General features: G+C 45.2%; 2 protein-coding genes and 4 long non-coding RNA genes across 20 annotated transcripts; 2 read left to right on the forward strand and 4 right to left on the reverse strand.

Moving 5' to 3' along the window:
• Nucleotides 1–1052: 1052 nt before the first annotated feature.
• On the reverse strand, nt 1053–1804 carry LOC127924688 (uncharacterized). Its single transcript, XR_008118589.1, has 2 exons — nt 1655–1804; nt 1053–1531 (listed from the first exon to the last, which is right to left on the reverse strand). It is a non-coding gene; the product is annotated as an uncharacterized LOC127924688 (long non-coding RNA).
• Nucleotides 1805–3204: 1400 nt separating this feature from the next.
• LOC118383256 (protein artemis-like) lies at nt 3205–16539 on the forward strand. Its single transcript, XM_052509402.1, has 13 exons — nt 3205–3257; nt 3497–3529; nt 4164–4248; nt 4340–4399; nt 4510–4565; nt 8637–8727; nt 9389–9529; nt 10178–10279; nt 11337–11473; nt 11657–11711; nt 11801–11889; nt 15499–15593; nt 15691–16539. Exons 1-13 carry the CDS (start codon nt 3205–3207, stop codon nt 16404–16406), a joined length of 1713 nt encoding a protein of 570 aa, XP_052365362.1. The 3' UTR covers nt 16407–16539.
• LOC127924690 (uncharacterized) lies at nt 4565–6615 on the reverse strand. 12 transcript variants are annotated; one of them, XR_008118601.1, is made up of 3 exons: nt 5994–6328; nt 4820–5716; nt 4565–4612 (listed from the first exon to the last, which is right to left on the reverse strand). It is a non-coding gene; the product is annotated as an uncharacterized LOC127924690 (long non-coding RNA). The 12 variants fall into 12 exon arrangements; XR_008118596.1 differs by having other exon boundaries at nt 4576–4750; nt 4866–5716; XR_008118594.1 differs by having other exon boundaries at nt 4576–4727; nt 4797–5716.
• Nucleotides 12225–14368, reverse strand: LOC127924691 (uncharacterized). Of its 4 annotated transcripts, none has more exons than XR_008118602.1 (3): nt 14021–14368; nt 12687–13694; nt 12225–12610 (listed from the first exon to the last, which is right to left on the reverse strand). It is a non-coding gene; the product is annotated as an uncharacterized LOC127924691 (long non-coding RNA). The 4 variants fall into 4 exon arrangements; XR_008118606.1 differs by lacking the exon at nt 14021–14368 and adding an exon at nt 13821–13989; XR_008118605.1 differs by lacking the exon at nt 14021–14368 and adding an exon at nt 13757–13795.
• Nucleotides 16540–17897: 1358 nt separating the features above from the next.
• On the reverse strand, nt 17898–19642 carry LOC127924689 (heat shock 70 kDa protein 14-like). The gene is made up of 4 exons (XM_052509403.1): nt 19390–19642; nt 19157–19318; nt 18971–19038; nt 17898–18056 (listed from the first exon to the last, which is right to left on the reverse strand). The coding sequence occupies exons 1-4, from the start codon at nt 19555–19557 to the stop codon at nt 17978–17980; spliced, it is 477 nt and encodes a 158-aa protein (XP_052365363.1). The 5' UTR covers nt 19558–19642; the 3' UTR covers nt 17898–17977.
• On the forward strand, nt 18085–18963 carry LOC127924692 (uncharacterized). The gene is made up of 3 exons (XR_008118607.1): nt 18085–18348; nt 18582–18701; nt 18743–18963. It is a non-coding gene; the product is annotated as an uncharacterized LOC127924692 (long non-coding RNA).
• Nucleotides 19643–19715: the final 73 nt, after the last annotated feature.

The raw sequence follows: 19715 nt of genomic DNA on the forward strand, positions 1-19715 counted from the left end.
AGGCAAAATATCTTATTACGGCGGTACACATTTCGGCAAGAGTTGACATGATTCAATACAGTGTACTAACCTATTTCACATGCATTAATGGGTCTGTTTTAATTGATTTGATGAGTGTAGATTAATGCAAACCTTTTTAGGGACACCATTCGGCAGAAATGTTTGTGGAAATCCCAGTGGTGGAAAAAGTACCCAATTTGTCATACTTGAGTAAAAGTATAGATACCTTAATACCTTAAGTAAAAGTCACCCAGTAAAATACTACTTGAGTAAAAGTCTAAAAGTATTTGGTTTTAAATATACTTAAGTATCAAAAGTAGATTGCATTGCTAAAATATACTTAAATATCAAAAGTAAAAGTATAAATTGTTGTTTTGAAAATGTATGGATAGCCAGGGACACACTCCAACACTCAGACATTATTTACACAACATACATGTGTTTAGTGAGTCCGCCAGAACATACCCAGTAGGGATGACCACGCATTCTCTTGATAAGTGTGTCAATTTCACAATTTTCCTGTTCTGCTAAGCATTCAAAATGTAAAGAGTGCTTTGGGTTGTCAGGGAAAATGTATGGAATAAAAAGTACAATATTGTCTTTAGGGATGTAGTGAAGTAAAAGTTGTAAAAAAATATGAATAGTAAAGTACAGATACCCAGAAAAACTACTTAAGTAGAACTTTCCAGTAATTTGACTGAAATACTTTACACCTGTGGAAAATCCAGTCGTTATCTTCATATCATATGAATGATCATTGTAGACTTGTAAGTATATTCGTCAGGACCAATACTTAACCCAAATAGTTGTAGTGTTTTACCCACCTGCTAACTGTCATACCAGTTCAGCTCTCAGTCCACTCTAACTGAGCCCCATATCCCCCACAGGAGGATGCAACTTTACACAACATTCATATAGAAATGTATGTTTATAGAATAACCATGAATGTCATGCAGCAGAACATGTGCTCAGCAGCTCTATGTTGTATTTGGGAGTACTGGTATATGTGAATCATAGTTAGTGTACTGGTATGTGAATATCCCTGTTAGGGGTCAGACTTTAGGTATTTTATTTTGTTGACGGTAATCCCAGTCCTCATACTAACGTCACAATATCACATGATGAGGGTGTGATAGCCCCAGACTATAATCCCCTCTCACACAGTTCAATAGTTCATCTGGATCCACAACAAAACACTCATCAAAAGGACCCTTATAACACACACATACCTCCCATCACAGGTTCACACACATCAGACAGCTTCAGCCTCACACCCTTTATTCAGTGAACTGGTCTACATTCCACAGCTGGGATGATGCTGCCTTCCTTCCTACAGACGTCTTCTTCAAAAACACGTCAAAAGATATTCAAAATGGAAAAGAGATTGCTGGACACTCCTGACTTAATATGCATAGACCTTCACTTTATGGACTTCCCGGTCTTCACATTCTCTTTTTCTGTTGTAGTAATAGAATGTGTTGTCTCGACGCTGAAGCTTCTTCACAAACCCAGTCTCAGGCCACCTGTCGATCTAAGACAAAGAAGCAATGCCACAGTGACACATTCATCTTGCAGTGAACCAACTGTCAGTGGCAATGCTTTTAGCCAGTGATGATGATTCATTTAAGTTGTTTACCAAGTCAACTTGCTTTACTTGTTTGTATTCCAGTTCATCTCTGTAGCCTGCCTGTTGGAATCTGTATAAGTTCTCCACCTCGTCAGTCCATTGTTTGGCTCTGCTCATGGACTTTGGCGTTGCGTTGCCATCTAAGTAGGCTGCACAAGACATTATGCTGCAGAGAGGATGTCCACAGGCGACCTACAGGAGCAAATAGTGGGCTCAGTTAGACAAGTTCAAGTATCTCTATATACTGACATGACAGTCATGGACACTGAAATACATAAAGGAAAACTAAATAAACAAAAAAACACAATTTTAAAAGAATGGCAATTACATAGTAGGTTATATGGGGAGGGGCATCCTGAATATGAATTGGGTGGCAGAAGTAGGGTAAGGCTGATTTTCTATTTTCTCCCCGTCCTCCTGTCCTGGGGGATAGAGCAGATGGGTGCAGCAGGTGGTTCTGCCGACCACTTGTCAGATAGCCAGTCTCGGTACAGGAAATAGTAGAGGGGAGAGCAGGCAGAACTGCTCTCTTAATTCTTACACACTAACCATCTTATTGCCGAAAACATTTTATCTATACATTTCTTAAGCTGATTTCAGTTTTAATATTCGTGCCCGAAACCAATCGAATTGAATTTGCACAGTAACGTTGCCAAACGTACAGTAGCTAACTAGCTAACGCCAATATTTGAATTAAACTTGCTAGCACTAGCTTCGGGCTATGATATAATATAGAAGTCACAGTTAGAAAATAGACTGAATCTGGCTAGCTAGCTATACATTTGTTTCCCAATTTGATTAAGTAGCTGATACCACATGTTACTTACAGCTGAACGGGGCAAAACTCACAGATCCAAGAGATGATGACGAGGAGGCTTGTCTTTAGTTGCCGAGCAACCCAATACTCCTTCCTCCCTCCCTTCCTTCCTTCCCTCCTTCCTTACTTCTTCTTCTTCTTCTTGTTTATTTTACATTTATTTAACTAGGCAAGTCAGTTAAGAACAAATTCTTATTTTCAATGACGGCCTGGGAACAGTGGGTCTTTAACAAGGTGTTGTTATGGTAATACTGGTAGCACAGATATATGCTGGCAACCCAACCTTCCTTCCTTCTTCTTCTTCTTCTTCTTCTTCTTCTTCTTCTTCTTCTCCTTCTTCTTCTTTAACAAGGTGTTGTTATGGTAATACTGGTAGCACAGATAAATGCTGGCAACGTCGTTATTGTGAGCAGGTTTAAATTCCGATACAATGCTGACAGTGGACACGTTTTGTCTCCCATCCACTAGGTGGTTTAGCTAACGGCAGCTATTTAACTAGGCAAGTCAGTTCTTCTTATTTTCTTAGGAACTTCTTTCAAGTATCCCGACCAAAATGCTGACAGTGGAAATGTCAGCTCGTTTAGCTAACGAGTGGGTTCAAGATATATGAGGGAAATGAACCTTCCTTCCTTCCTTCCTTCCTTCCTTCTTCTTCTTCTTCTTCTTCTTCTTCTTCTTCTTCTTCTTCTTCTTTTCCGAAATGTCTTCTTCTTTCAAGGTGGTTGCTAAATGAGCACAATCAATCTAATCTTCAGTCAAAATGAGTTCGTTCGCGGGTCGCATGAAGGAGTATCCCAACATGTCGCTGGATCGGTTTGACAGGGAGAATCTACATGCAAGGGCTTATCTTCTATCTCACTGCCACAAAGGTAAAGGAAGAAGATCTCTAGGAACAGTGAGATCGAGTGAACAAGTTATGGTAAGTTAGCTAAAGATAACTCAGCCAGTATGTGCTCTTAACTGGCACACAGTGGACATGTAACTAGCTAACGTTAGCTCTACTTTACATCATGCATTTTCTGCAGATCACATGAAGGTTGCTGGTGAAGAAGGGGCCTCTATTTGAAAAGAAAGTTGAAATTCAGGTTTTATTTTGATGGTGTGAAAGTTCAGTGAAACAAAGGATGGCTAACTGATGTTGAAGGTCTAACGTTACTGTCAAAATGAGTTCGTTTGTTCATTTGTTCGGTTTGACGGTCTGACTTATTTTCTATCTCACTGTCAAACTGACTCTTTGTTCATTTGTTCCAGTCTGACAGTCAAACTGTCTTTGTTCATTTGTTCCAGTCTGACAGTCAAACTGTCTTTGTTCATTTGTTCCAGTCTGACAGTCAAACTGTCTTTGTTCATTTGTTCCAGTCTGACAGTCAAACTGTCTTTGTTCATTTGTTCCAGTCTGACAGTCAAACTGTCTTTGTTCATTTGTTCCAGTCTGACAGTCAAACTGTCTTTGTTCATTTGTTCCAGTCTGACAGTCAAACTGTCTTTGTTCATTTGTTCCGGTCTGACAGTCAAACTGTCTTTGTTCATTTGTTCCAGTCTGACAGTCAAACTGTCTTTGTTCATTTGTTCCAGTCTGACAGTCAAACTGTCTTTGTTCATTTGTGCCAGTCTGACAGTGAAACTTTGTTTGTTCATTTGTGCCAGTCTGACAGTCAAACTGTCTTTGTTCATTTGTGCCAGTCTGACAGTCAAACTGTCTTTGTTCATTTGTTCCAGTCTGACAGTCAAACTGTACTGTTCATTTGTAACTAAGGAACTGTTGCTGAGCAATCCAAAATATGCCTTCTGGGAAGATCACATAGTAAGTAGTTAATTGTCAAAAATCTTAGTTATGGACCTATTGCTAGGCAACATGTGTTTTGTGTAATTTTGACGTGCTTCTGTTTGTCTAGGTTGCTTTGGAACTGGAGAGTCCCACACTAATCACTTTAATAGACGAGGCTTCAGGAGAGGTACGACACCGGTTCATCATTACAACATATATAGAGGGTCATAAGGGCTGATCGCTGTCAGTTTGCTGTATGACTGACTCTTTGATGACTGATATTGTGTGTGTCCACAGAGAGAAGAACTTGTGGTGACTCTGCTTCCTGCAGGTCACTGTCCAGGCTCGGTCATGTGAGTACTGTGTGTGCGTGCATGTATGTGTGCTTATGTGGTGTCACCTAGCTTGTGTTTGTGGTATCACCTAGCTTGTGTTTGTGGTATCACCTAGCTTGTGTTTGTGGTGTCACCTAGCTTGTGTTTGTGGTGTCACCTAGCTTGTGTTTGTGGTATCACCTAGCTTGTGTTTGTGGTATCACCTAGCTTGTGTTTGTGGTGTCACCTAGCTTGTGTTTGTGGTGTCACCTAGCTTGTGTTTGTGGTGTCACCTAGCTTGTGTTTGTGGTGTCACCTAGCTTGTGTCTGTGGTGTCACCTAGCTTGTGTTTGTGGTATCACCTAGCTTGTGTTTGTGGTGTCACCTAGCTTGTGTTTGTGGTGTCACCTAGCTTGTGTTTGTGGTGTCACCTAGCTTGTGTTTGTGGTGTCACCTAGCTTGTGTTTGTGGTGTCACCTAGCTTGTGTTTGTGGTGTCACCTAGCTTGTGTTTGTGGTGTCACCTAGCTTGTGTTTGTGGTGTCACCTAGCTTGTGTTTGTGGTGTCACCTAGCTTGTGTTTGTGGTGTCACCTAGCTTGTGTTTGTGGTGTCACCTAGCTTGTGTATGTGGTGTCACCTAGCTTGTGTTTGTGGTGTCACCTAGCTTGTGTTTGTGGTATCACCTAGCTTGTGTATGTGGTGTCACCTAGCTTGTGTTTGTGGTGTCACCTAGCTTGTGTTTGTGGTATCACCTAGCTTGTGTTTGTGGTATCACCTAGCTTGTGTATGTGGTGTCACCTAGCTTGTGTTTGTGGTATCACCTAGCTTGTGTATGTGGTGTCACCTAGCTTGTGTTTGTGGTGTCACCTAGCTTGTGTTTGTGGTGTCACCTAGCTTGTGTTTGTGGTGTCACCTAGCTTGTGTTTGTGGTATCACCTAGCTTGTGTTTGTGGTGTCACCTAGCTTGTGTTTGTGGTGTCACCTAGCTTGTGTTTGTGGTGTCACCTAGCTTGTGTTTGTGGTATCACCTGGCTTGTGTTTGTGGTATAACCTAGCTTGTGTTTGTGGTATCACCTAGCTTGTGTTTGTGGTGTCACCTAGCTTGTGTTTGTGGTGTCACCTAGCTTGTGTTTGTGGTGTCACCTAGCTTGTGTTTGTGGTGTCACCTAGCTTGTGTTTGTGGTATCACCTAGCTTGTGTTTGTGGTGTCACCTAGCTTGTGTTTGTGGTGTCACCTAGCTTGTGTTTGTGGTGTCACCTTGCTTGTGTTTGTGGTGTCACCTAGCTTGTGTTTGTGGTGTCACCTAGCTTGTGTTTGTGGTGTCACCTAGCTTGTGTTTGTGGTGTCACCTAGCTTGTGTTTGTGGTGTCACCTAGCTTGTGTTTGTGGTGTCACCTAGCTTGTGTTTGTGGTGTCACCTAGCTTGTGTTCTGTGGTGTCACCTAGCTTGTGTTTGTGGTGTCACCTAGCTTGTGTCTGTGGTGTCACCTAGCTTGTGTTTGTGGTGTCACCTAGCTTGTGTTTGTGGTGTCACCTAGCTTGTGTCTGTGGTATCACCTAGCTTGTGTTTGTGGTGTCACCTAGCTTGTGTTTGTGGTGTCACCTAGCTTGTGTCTGTGGTATCACCTAGCTTGTGTTTGTGGTATCACCTAGCTTGTGTTTGTGGTGTCACCTAGCTTGTGTTTGTGGTGTCACCTAGCTTGTGTTTGTGGTGTCACCTAGCTTGTGTTTGTGGTGTCACCTAGCTTGTGTTTGTGGTGTCACCTGGCTTGTGTTTGTGGTATCACCTAGCTTGTGTTTGTGGTGTCACCTAGCTTGTGTTTGTGGTGTCACCCTAGTGGTTGTGTGTTTGTGGTGTCACCTGGCTTGTGTTTGTGGTGTCACCTAGCTTGTGTTGTGGTGTCACCTAGCTTGTGTTTGTGGTGTCACCTGGCTTGTGTTTGTGGTGTCACCTGGCTTGTGTTTGTGGTGTCACCTCAAAGCTTGTGTTTGTGGTATCACCTAGCTTGTGTTTGTGGTATCACCTAGCTTGTGTTTGTGGTGTCACCTAGCTTGTGTTTGTGGTGTCACCTAGCTTGTGTTTGTGGTGTCACCCAGCTTGTGTTTGTGGTGTCACCTAGCTTGTGTTCTGTGGTATCACCTGGCTTGTGTTTGTGGTGTCACCTAGCTTGTGTTTGTGGTGTCACCTGGCTTGTGTTTGTGGTATCACCTGGCTTGTGTTTGTGGTATCACCTAGCTTGTGTTTGTGGTGTCACATAGCTTGTGTTTGTGGTATCACCTAGCTTGTGTTTGTGGTGTCACCTAGCTTGTGTTTGTGGTGTCACCTGGCTTGTGTTTGTGGTGTCACCTAGCTTGTGTTTGTGGTGTCACCTGGCTTGTGTTTGTGGTGTCACCTGTCAAGCTTGTGTTGTGGTGTCACCTAGCTTGTGTTTGTGGTGTCACCTAGCTTGTGTTTGTGGTGTCACCTAGCTTGTGTTTGTGGTGTCACCTGGCTTGTGTTTGTGGTGTCACCCTGGCTTGTGTTTGTGGTGTCACCTAGCTTGTGTTTGTGGTGTCACCTAGCTTGTGTTTGTGGTGTCACCTAGCTTGTGTTTGTGGTGTCACCTAGCTTGTGTTTGTGGTGTCACCTAGCTTGTGTTTGTGGTGTCACCTAGCTTGTGTTTGTGGTGTCACCTAGCTTGTGTTTGTGGTGTCACCTAGCTTGTGTTTGTGGTGTCACCTAGCTTGTGTTTGTGGTGTCACCTAAGCTTGTGTTTGTGGTGTCACCTAGCTTGTGTTTGTGGTGTCACCTAGCTTGTGTTTGTGGTGTCACCTAGCTTGTGTTTGTGGTGTCACCTAGCTTGTGTTTGTGGTGTCACCTAGCTTGTGTTTGTGGTGTCACCTAGCTTGTGTTTGTGGTGTCACCTAGCTTGTGTTTGTGGTATCACCTAGCTTGTGTGTGTTAGTTAGACTTGGGTGATATACAGCTACTGCGTTCTGGGCTATTTAGAAATAGCGACAGTGTGATATTTTTGGGGGTGAGGGCCCTCTAACGCTCTGAGCCTCACGGGGGTGCCTGCTACACCACTGTTTCTAACGATCATTTCCCTAGCTAAGATGTACTGACTAAATGATCTCAGGGGTGCCTGCTACACCACTGTTTCTATCATTTCCCTAGCTAAGATGTACTGACTAAATGATCTCAGGGGTGCCTGCTACACCACTGTTTCTATCATTTCCCTAGCTAAGATGTACTGACTAAATGATCTCAGGGGTGCCTGCTACACCACTGTTTCTATCATTTCCCTAGCTAAGATGTACTGACTAAATGATCTCAGGGGTGCCTGCTACACCACTGTTTCTATCATTTTAGCTAAGATGTACTGACTAAATGATCTCAGGGGTGCCTGCTACACCACTGTTTCTAACTATCATTTCCTAGCTAAGATGTAAAACTGACTCTGGGAGCAGGTACACACACACACACACTTACATACACATACACACACACACATTACATACACATACACACACACACACTTACATACACATACATACACACACGTACATACATACACACACATACACATACACACACACACACACACTACATACATACACACACACACACACTTACATACACATACATACACACACACACACACACATACACACACACACACGCATATGTACATACTTACATACGTACATACATATACACACACACACAGTGGGGCAAAAAAGTATTTAGTCAGCCACCAATTACACACACACACACACACTTACATACATATACACACACACACACACACACATACATATACATACACACACGCATATGTACATACGTACATACATATACACACACACACAGTGGGGCAAAAAAGTATTTAGTCAGCCACCAATTGTGCAAGTTCTCCCACTTAAAAAGATGAGAGGCCTGTAATTTTCATCATAGGTACACTTCAACAGGATCAGTCGTCCTGTAAGTAATATATATCAAAAAAATAAAGGGAACACTAAAATAACACATCCTAGATCTGAATGAATGAAATATTCTTATTAAATACTTTTTTCTTTACATAAACCTAGGCAATATACAGTGGTCCTCAGTTCCAATGCCAGACAGTGTGTTGTGTTGTTTCAGGGTGAAAGACATCAAGAGTGTGTATCTGGACTCCACCTTTTACGACCCTCGCTTCTACCAGATCCCCAGCAGGGTGAGTGTGTGGGATTCTGAGAGCGCTACAGAGCGAGAGAGAGAGCTACACACAGAGAGAGAGAGAGCGAGCACTACACAGAGCGAGAGAGAGCTACACACAGAGAGAGCTACATAGAGAGAGCGAGAGCTACACAGAGCGAGAGAGAGCTACACACAGAGAGAGCTACATAGAGAGAGCGAGAGCTACACAGAGAGAGCGAGAGCTACACAGAGAGAGAGCTACAAGAGCGAGAGAGAGCTACAGAGAGAGAGAGCTACACGAGAGAGAGCTACACAGAGAGAGAGAGCTACACACACAGAGAGAGAGCTACACAGACACACAGAGAGAGAGCTACACACACAGAGAGAGAGAGCTACACACAGAGAGAGAGAGCTACACACAGAGAGAGAGAGAGAGCTACACAGGGAGAGATCTATAGAGCGAGAGAGCTTCAGGGGAGAGAGCTGCAGAGTGTGTGTGTGTGTGTGTGTGTGTGTGTGTGTGTGTGTGGGGTGTGTACATGTGTCGGGGGGTGGTGTGGCTGTGTGTGTGTGTAGGAGACGTGTCTACATGCTATCCGGGGGCTGGTACAGTGTGTGTGTGTGTGTGTGTGTGTGTAGGAGACGTGTCTACATGCTATCCGGGGCTGGTACAGGACTGTGTGTGTGTGTGTGTGTAGGAGACGTGTCTATATGCTATCCGGGGGCTGGTACAGGACTGGGTCAGTAGGAGTGTGTACCATACAGTGTGGCTGAATTGTAAAGCTGCATATGGATATGAATACCTCTTCACTAACCTGGGGGACGAGTTTCACACACAGGTAGGTGACCAACACTTAAAACCTCTTGAGGATCCGCCCCCTTTTTCAATTTCCACCTAAAATGACATACCCAAATCTAACTGCCTGTAGCTCCGGAAGCAAGGATATGCATATTCTAGGTACCATTTGAAAGGAAACACTTTGAAGTTTGTGGAAATGTGAAATGAATGTAGGAGAATAACAATACAAAGAAATAGCTTTTTTTTGTACCATTTATCTTTAAAATGCAAGAGAAAGGCCATAATGTATTATTCCAGCCTAGGTGACATTTAGATTTTGGCCACTAGATGGCAGCAGTATGTGCACAGTTTTAGACTGATCCAATGAACCATTGCATTTCTTAAAAATGTATCAAGACTGCCCAAATGTGCCTAATTTGTTTATTAATAACTAAGTTTTCAAACAATAACATGATATTCTTTCACTGTAATAGCTACTGTACGTTGGACAGTACAGTTAGATTAACAAGAATTTAAGCTTTCTGACAATATCAGATATGACTGTTCTTGTTACTTACAACCTCATACTAATCACATTGGCCTACGTTAGCTCAACTGTCCCATGGATGGGACACCGATACCAAATAAGATTTATTTTAAACACACACTTTGTTAAGCATGACAAATAATGACACGTGGTGTGTTGTAGATTCATGTGAAAAGCCTGGACATGTTTAAGAAGATGCCAGAGATTCTGAGTCATGTGACCACGGATCGAGCCACTCAGATCCATGCCTGCCGTCACCCCAAGGTAACGCTGCTACACGCCCCCTTTCTCTTAGAAACCCCTAACCAATAGAAACATGTGTAGGATGAGGAGCCCTAACCAATAGAAACATGTGTAGGATGAGGAGCCCTAACCAATAGAAACATGTGTAGGATGAGGAGCCCTAACCAATAGAAACATGTGTAGGATGAGGAGCCCTAACCAATAGAAACATGTGTAGGATGAGGAGCCCTAACCAATAGAAACATGTGTAGGATGAGGAGTCCTAACCAATAGAAACATGTCGTTGTGTAGGAGGAGGAGTCCTAACCAATAGAAACATGTCGTTGTGTAGGAGGAGGAGTCCTAACCAATAGAAACATGTCGTTGTGTAGGAGGAGGAGTCCTAACCAATAGAAACATGTCGTTGTGTAGGATGAGGAGTCCTAACCAATAGAAACATGTCGTTGTGTAGGAGGAGGAGTCCTAACCAATAGAAACATGTCGTTGTGTAGGATGAGGAGTCCTAACCAATAGAAACATGTCGTTGTGTAGGATGAGGAGTCCTAACCAATAGAAACATGTCGTTGTGTAGGATGAGTCCTAACCAATAGAAACATGTCGTTGTGTAGGAGGAGGAGTCTAACCAATAGAAACATGTTGTTGTGTAGGATGAGGAGTCCTAACCAATAGAAACATGTGTAGGATGAGGAGCCCTAACCAATAGAAACATGTCGTTGTGTAGGAGGAGGAGTCCTAACCAATAGAAACATGTCGTTGTGTAGGAGGAGGAGTCCTAACCAATAGAAACATGTTGTTGTGTAGGATGAGGAGTCCTAACCAATAGAAACATGTCGTTGTGTAGGAGGAGTCCTAACCAATAGAAACATGTCGTTGTGTAGGAGGAGGAGTCCTAACCAATAGAAACATGTCGTTGTGTAGGATGAGGAGTCCTAACCAATAGAAACATGTCGTTGTGTAGGAGGAGGAGTCCTAACCAATAGAAACATGTCGTTGTGTAGGATGAGGAGTCCTAACCAATAGAAACATGTCGTTGTGTAGGATGAGGAGTCCTAACCAATAGAAACATGTCGTTGTGTAGGAGGAGGAGTTTGTTCCTGCCAGCAGGCTGCCGTGTGGCTCCTCGGCATCAGATGGAACTCCTCTAAACATCATCAGTATCAAACCCTCCACTATGTGGTTTGGAGAGAGAACCCAGAGGACTAAGGTTATCATCAGGTACACACACAAACACACACTCACACTCAGAGAAACACACACACACACACACTCAGAGAAACACAAACACACTCAGAGAAACACACACACTCACACTCAGAGAAACACACACACACACACACTCAGAGAAACACACAGAAAAACACATACACATTATCTTACACAGATGTGTAATGTTTTCAGGACAGGTGCCAGTTCCTACAGAGCCTGCTTTTCCTTCCACTCATCCTACTCTGAGGTGAGATACCTGCCCTCCTATCTGTCTGTCTGCCTCGGTCTGTGCCTGTCTGCCTCTGTGTGATACTCTTCTGTTCTTCCTGTTTCCAGATAAAAGACTTCCTGTCTTATCTCCAGCCAATCAACATCTACCCCAGTGTCATTCCTATTGGCCGAACTCACGCTGATGTCACGGAGCTGTGAGCCAGTCATCCTCTATACACTGAATGTCTTCTCTACACCCCAACCCCTAATACCCCAGTCCCCAACATTCCCCAACCCCCATTATGCCCCAACCTTTAACCATACCCCAACCCCTAATACCCATACCCCCAACCCCCTAATACTACTCCCAACCCTAATACTCCCTAGCCCCTAATAACCTTTTAACCCCTAGTAATACCCATACACAACCCTAATACACCCCAACCCCCTGTACCCATACCCCAACCCCTAATACCCATACCCCAACCCCTAATAACCATACCCCAACCCCCTAATACCCATACCCCAACCCCTAATACCCATACCCCAACCCCTAATACCCATACCCCAACCCCTTACACTACGAAACAAAGTTAAATGATATAAAGAATGATAGTAAAAAGCTTTGGGGAACCTTAAATCACATTTTTGGGATAAAAAGCCAACTCTGCTCCATCATTCATTGAAACAGATGGCTCATTCATCGCAACCTACTTTAATGACTTTTCATTGGCAAGATTAGCAAACTTAGGGATGACATGACAGCAACAAACACTGACACTAACTTAGGGATGACATGCCAGCAACAAACACTGACACTAACTTAGGGATGACATGCCAGCAACAAACACTGACACTAACTTAGGGATGACATGCCAGCAACAAACACTGACACTAACTTAGGGATGACATGCCAGCAACAAACACTGACACTAACTTAGGGATGACATGCCAGCAACAAACACTGACACTAACTTAGGGATGACATGCCCACAACAAACACTGACACTACACATCAAAGTATATCTGACCATATAATGAAAGACACGAATTGTACTTTTGAATTCCGTAAAGTCAGTGTCTAGGAGGTGATTGTCGTTGTCTGTCAACAACGACAAGCCACCAGGGTCTGACAATCTCGATGGAAAGTTACTGAGGATGATAACAGACGATATTGCCACTCCTATTTGCCACATCTTCAATCCAAGCCTACTAGAGAGTGTGTGGCCTTCAGGCCTGGAGGGAAGCTAAAGTCATTCTGCCACCTAAGAATAGTAAAGCCCCCTTTACTGGCTCAAATAGCCAACCAATCAGCCTGTTACCACCAACCCTTAGTAAACTTCTGGAACAAATGATGTTTGACCAGATACAATGCTGTTTCACCCTAAACAAATTGACAACAGACTTTCAGCATGCTTATAGAGAAGGACATTCAACAAGCACAGGACTTACACAAATGACTGATGATTGGCTGAGAGAAATTGATGATAAAATGATTGTGGGGGATGTCTTGTTAGACTTCAGTGCAGATTTGGACATGATTGATCATAGTCTGCTGCTGGAAAGACATGTGTGTTATGGTTTTACACCCCCTGCTATAATGTGGATGAAGAGTTACCTGTCTAACAGAACACAGAGGGTGTTATGGCTTTATACCCCCTGCTATAATGTGGATGAAGAGTTACCTGTCTAACAGAACACAGAGGGTGTTATGGCTTTACACCCCCTGCTATAATGTGGATGAAGAGTTACCTGTCTAACAGAACACAGAGGGTGTTATGGCTTTACACCCCCTGCTATAATGTGGATGAAGAGTTACCTGTCTAACAGAACACAGAGGGTGTTATGGCTTTACACCCCCTGCTATAATGTGGATGAAGAGTTACCTGTCTAACAGAACACAGAGGGTGTTATGGCTTTACACCCCCTGCTATAATGTGGATGAAGAGTTACCTGTCTAACAGAACACAGAGGGTGTTATGGCTTTACACCCCCTGCTATAATGTGGATGAAGAGTTACCTGTCTAACAGAACACAGAGGGTGTTATGGCTTTACACCCCTGCTATAATGTGAAGAGTTACCTGTCTAACAGAACAGAGGGTGTTATGGCTTTACACCCCTGCTATAATGTGGATGAAGAGTTACCTGTCTAACAGAACACAGAGGGTGTTATGGCTTTACACCCCCTGCTATATTGTGTATAAAGAGTTACCTGTCTAACAGAACACAGAGGGTGTTATGGCTTTACACCCCCTGCTATAATGTGGATGAAGAATTACCTGTCTAACAGAACACAGAGGGTGTTATGGCTTTACACCCCTGCTATAATGTGGATGAAGAGTTACCTGTCTAACAGAACAGAGGGTGTTCTTTAATGGAAGCCTCTCCAACATAATCCAGGTAGAATCAGGCATTCTCCAGGGCAGCTGTTTAGGACCCTTGCTGTTTTCAATTTTATTCTAGAATTGATTAAATGTTTGTTTTTTCTCCTCATACCCCCATAATAACAAAGCAAGACATTTTTGCAAATGTATCAAATATTTAAAAAATATCACATTTATATAAGTATTCAGACCCTTTACTCAGTACTTTGAAGCACCTTTGGCAGAGTTTATAGCCTCAAGTCTTCTTGGGTATGATGCTACAAGTTTGGCACACCTGTATTTGTGGAGTTTCTCCCATTCTTCTCTGCAGATCCTCAAGCCCTGTCGGGTTGGATGGGGAACGTCCCTGCGGAGCTATTTTCAGGTCTTTCCAGAGCTGTTCGATCAGGTTCAAGTCCGGGCTCTGGCTGGGCCACTCAAGGACATTCAGAGACTTGTCCCAAAGCCACTCCTGCGTTGGCTTGGCTGTGTGCTTAGGGCCGTTGTCTTGTTGGAAGGTGAACCTTCGCCCCAGTCTGATGTCCTAAGGATCTCTCTGTACTTTGCTCCGTTCATCTCTCCCTAGATCCTGACTAGTCTCTCAGTCCCTGCCGCTGAAAAACATCACCATAGCATGATGCTGCCACCACCATGCTTCACCGTAGGGATGGTATTGTCCAGGTGATGAGCGGCGCCTGGTTTCTCCAGACGTGACACTTGGCATTCAGGCCAAAGAGTTCAATCTTGTTTCTCATGGTCTGAGAATCCTTTAGCTGCCTTTTGGCTAACTTCCAAGCGTGCTGTCGTGCCTTTAACAGAGGAGTGGCTTCCGTCTGGCCACTCTACCATAAAGCCCTGATTGGTGGAGTGCTGCAGAGATTGTTGTCCTTCTGGAAGGTTAACCCATCTCCACAGAGGAACTCTGGAGGTCTGCCAGAGTAACCATCAGGTTCTTGGCCAGCTCTAGGAAGTGTCTTGGTGGTTCCAAACTTCTTCCATTTAAGAATGATGGAGGCCACTGTGTTCTTGGGGACCTTCAATACTGCAGATATCTTTTGGTACCTTTCCCCAGATCTGTGCCTCGACACAATCCTGTCTCGAAGCTCTACGGAGGATTCTTTCAACCTCATGGCTTGGGTTTTGCTCTCCCGGTCAAGAGCAAGCCTTTCCAAATCATTTACAGGTGGACTCCCAAGTTGTAGAAACATTGATGATGATGAATGGAAACAAGGATGCACCTGAGCTCAATTGAGTCTCAGAGCAAAGGGTCTGAATACTAATCAGGTCTGACCCTGATGTGAATCAGCTTTCTGTGTAGATGGATTGAATAATTGTTTTCCTCCATTGTAGAATAAGACTGTAACCTAACAATATGTGGAACAAGGAAGGGGTCTGAATACTTTCCAAATGCACTGCATTGGTTACCGTATGTGTGTGAATGTGTAACCGTATGTCTCCAGGTTGAAGTCTATGTGTAGGGACGTGTCCTCTTCCACTGTGATCTACAGACCTCTGGGAACACTGAAACGCACCAGACCAGAGCAGCACACCCACGGTGAGACTCTCTCTCCTGACCACAGCCAGCTATCCCTTCCAACCATCCTTTCTACATTATTTCACTGCTTTGTGATTGGCTCTGTTGTTTATACCAGATGTGGACTGTGCCGATTGGCTGTTTGAGGGGGCGGACCTGGCCCCTGTCAGGAAGAGGGTGATGATGCAGGAGGCCGCACCCACAACGCTCCCTAACCCCCCCGACGAACCTCTACCCCTAACACACATGCCTCTCATCACAGGAGACTACATGGACTGTACCGAATCTAATGATGATGATGAGGAGGAGAGAGACCTGGAGGAAGAAGAGAGAGGTGGGGAGAGAGACGAGGGGTCTGTGTCTAATTCTGGCACCCCTCCTCGCTGGGAGGAGTTTTTCACCACGGAGATACTGACGGACAGCCAAACCAGCCAATCACACTCCTGCTCGAACACAAGCCCCTCTCACTCCACACCAAACCAGCCAATCACAGGCTCCCAGACCCCAGAGCTGTTTGTTGATGACTACGCCAAACTCCCCTCGCCGTCAAGTCCTCTCTCGGCTGGGCGAGGCCTGAGTCAGGCTGAAAGCCTGCTCATCCAATCAGAAGACCGGTGTCAGGGAGATGCATTGACCAATCTGGATGCTGAGGGGGAGGAGAGTGGCAGCCACACTCACCAATCAGAGCCAACGGAGTCTCAGGTGTCATCGGACTTTGACATCCCGTCTACGCCAGATTCACACACACCTGGACCAGACGACCTCAGCGATCTGTACAGGAGACTGGCCGCTGGAGAGGAAGTGGTCACCAGGACAGGAAGTCAGTCCCTCTGACCCTGTCTACGCCAGATTCACACACACCTGGACCAGACGACCTCAGCGATCTGTACAGGAGACTGGCCGCTGGAGAGGAAGTGGTCACCAGGACAGGAAGTCAGTCCCTCTGACCCTGTCTACGCCAGATTCACACACACCTGGACCAGACGACCTCAGCGATCTGTACAGGAGACTGGCCGCTGGAGAGGAAGTGGTCACCAGGACAGGAAGTCAGTCCCTCTGACCACACCAGATTCACACACACCTGGACCAGACGACCTCAGCGATCTGTACAGGAGACTGGCCGCTGGAGAGGAAGTGGTCACCAGGACAGGAAGTCAGTCCCTCTGACCCTGTCTACGCCAGATTCACACACACCTGGACCAGACGACCTCAGCGATCTGTACAGGAGACTGGCCGCTGGAGAGGAAGTGGTCACCAGGACAGGAAGTCAGTCCCTCTGACCCTGTCTACGCCAGATTCACACACACCTGGACCAGACGACCTCAGCGATCTGTACAGGAGACTGGCCGCTGGAGAGGAAGTCGTCACCAGGACAGGAAGTCAGTCCCTCTGACCACACCAGATTCACACACACCTGGACCAGACGACCTCAGCGATCTGTACAGGAGACTGGCCGCTGGAGAGGAAGTGGTCACCAGGACAGGAAGTCAGTCCCTCTGACCCTGTCTACCTCTTTGTATATAGACAGAGGGAAGAGAAAGCGACACATTCCACCCACTAGTTTCTTCTGATTCATATACAGTCAATGAGCTGAACAGACCAAACCCAGCTGCTAATGCATTGGTGCCTATGGGAGAGCAATCACCTTAAGCAGACCGGAACTGGCCATGATATACAGTAGCTTAGTAATGTCTGAACCTTAACTCTGATCATTCCATCCAGGTGACCACTTTAAAATGGTGGAAGTCCTCAATGTTAGGTTATATGTGAGATGATGGTTTTTCAATGGATGACTGTGGGTTCTTGACAATGTCTTCCTCACCCGAAAATAATTGACTTGAAGTTGGACAAAAACAGACAATTGATTAATGCATATATATATGATTTAATGTGTGGGGCCATAGCATTATCTACACAGACCATACCCTACTTTGTTATAGAGACACCATAGTCATGCCCTATATGCACACCTGGCCGATCAGGGCCAAGAGAAACCACAGCTACTCCTCGACCACCCTGGGAAATGTTCAGTAGGGAACACAGTCTTTCTGTGGTCTCAACTGGAGTCTGCTCCTGTCAGGCTAACGCTGAACTGTAGAGAATAAAGTCTGCTGTAGCTGTTCTGAACTGTAGAGAATAAAGTCTGCTGTAGCTGTTCTGAACTGTAGAGAATAAAGTCTGTTGTAGCTGTTCTGAACTGTAGAGAATAAAGTCTGTTGTAGCTGTTCTGAACTGTAGAGAATAAAGTCTGTTGTAGCTGTTCTGAACTGTAGAGAATAAAGTCTGTTGTAGCTGTTCTGAACTGTAGAGAATAAAGGAACCAAGTTAAACCAAAATGTCTTTATTTAAACTTTAAAAGGAACTTCAACAAGTATAGTGACATTAACTCGGAGCTGGTGGTGAAATCAGGAGGCTGCTGATATACTGATGGCTTCAGTCTTCCCACTGTTCTGCTCCACACAGCTCACATGGAGAGAGCCGTCCCTGAAACACACACAGGTTACACACACACACACAGGTTACACACACACACACACACACCGGTCCAAATACAAGGTCCAGTCCACAGCTGAAAACACACACACACACACACACACAGGTCAAAATACAAGGTCCAGTCCACAGCTGAAAAACACACACACACACACACAGGTCAAAATACAAGGTCCAGTCCACAGCTGAAAACACACACACACACCAAAATACAAGGTCCAGTCCACAGCTGAAAACACACAGGTCCAGTCCACAGCTGAAAACACACAGGTCCAAATACAAGGTCCAGTCCACAGCTGAAAACACACACACACACACACACACAGGTCCAAATACAAGGTCTAGTCCACAGCTGAAAACACACACACACACAAAATACAAGGTCCAGTCCACAGCTGAAAACACACACAGACGTCCAAATACAAGGTCCAGTCCACAGCTGAAAACACACGTCCAAATACAAGGTCCAGTCCACAGCTGAAAACACACACACACACACACACGTCCAAATACAAGGTCCAGTCCACAGCTGAAAACACACAGGTCCAAATACAAGGTCCAGTCCACAGCTGAAAACACACAGGTCCAAATACCAGGTCCAGTCCACAGCTGAAAACACACAGGTCCAAATACCAGGTCCAGTCCACAGCTGAAACACACACAGGTCCAAATACAAGGTCCAGTCCACAGCTGAAAACAGACAGGTCCAAATACCAGGTCCAGTCCACAGCTGAAACACACACAGGTCCAAATACAAGGTCCAGTCCACAGCTGAAACACACACAGGTCCAAATACCAGGTCCAGTCCACAGCTGAAAACACACACAGGTCCAAATACCAGGTCCAGTCCACAGCTGAAACACACACACAGGTCCAAATACAAGGTCCAGTCCACAGGGTGTTACCTCTTCATGGTCACCACGGCATCAATGTCATGGTTGTCCTCTTTGGTCTCCAGGTCTCTCAGAACAATCTGCAGATAAGAGAGAGCTGTTGGTTCTCTGGTGGAGGGGTTGTGTGTGTGTGTGTGTACGTACCTTGGCCAGTCTCTGGTTCTCTGGTGGAGGGGTTGTGTGTGTGTGTTTACGTACCTTGGCCAGTCTCTCTGGCTGCTCTGTGGTTTTCTGGTAAAGCTCCAGACAGAGGGATGCCAGGCGGCCAGGACCAGACAGGATGTGATGTCGCCGAGCAGGAAGGGGCGTGCCCGAGGGGAGGAGCACAGAGAACACCTCAGCCCCTGTTTCATCCACCTCCTGTCAATCACACAGATTAGCCAATCAGAAGCTACTCTATTAGTCACTGATCTGTGTGTGTGTCTGTGTACCTTGAGCAGAATGTCTGAGACACAGGCTTCCACGGTAACAGACTCTGGGGAGGAGCCAATCTCCCGCCCGACTAGAAGGCCCGCTTCCATCGCTGCGCCGACCGCTATGACCTCATCAGGAGGGGCGGAGCTGAGCAGCTCCACGTCAGCGAACAGATCTTTGATCATCTGCTGCAGCCGAGGAATCCTCGCAGAGCCCCCGCAGAGAACCACCTGGAACACACAGTGTTAAACCCCCCGCAGAGAACCACCTGGAACACAGTGTTAAACCCCCGCAGAGAACCACCTGGAACACAGTGTTAAACCCCCGCAGAGAACCACCTGGA

The sequence above is a fragment of the Oncorhynchus keta genome, unplaced genomic scaffold (assembly GCF_023373465.1).
Source record: "Oncorhynchus keta strain PuntledgeMale-10-30-2019 unplaced genomic scaffold, Oket_V2 Un_contig_4463_pilon_pilon, whole genome shotgun sequence".
NCBI lineage: Eukaryota > Metazoa > Chordata > Actinopteri > Salmoniformes > Salmonidae > Oncorhynchus > Oncorhynchus keta.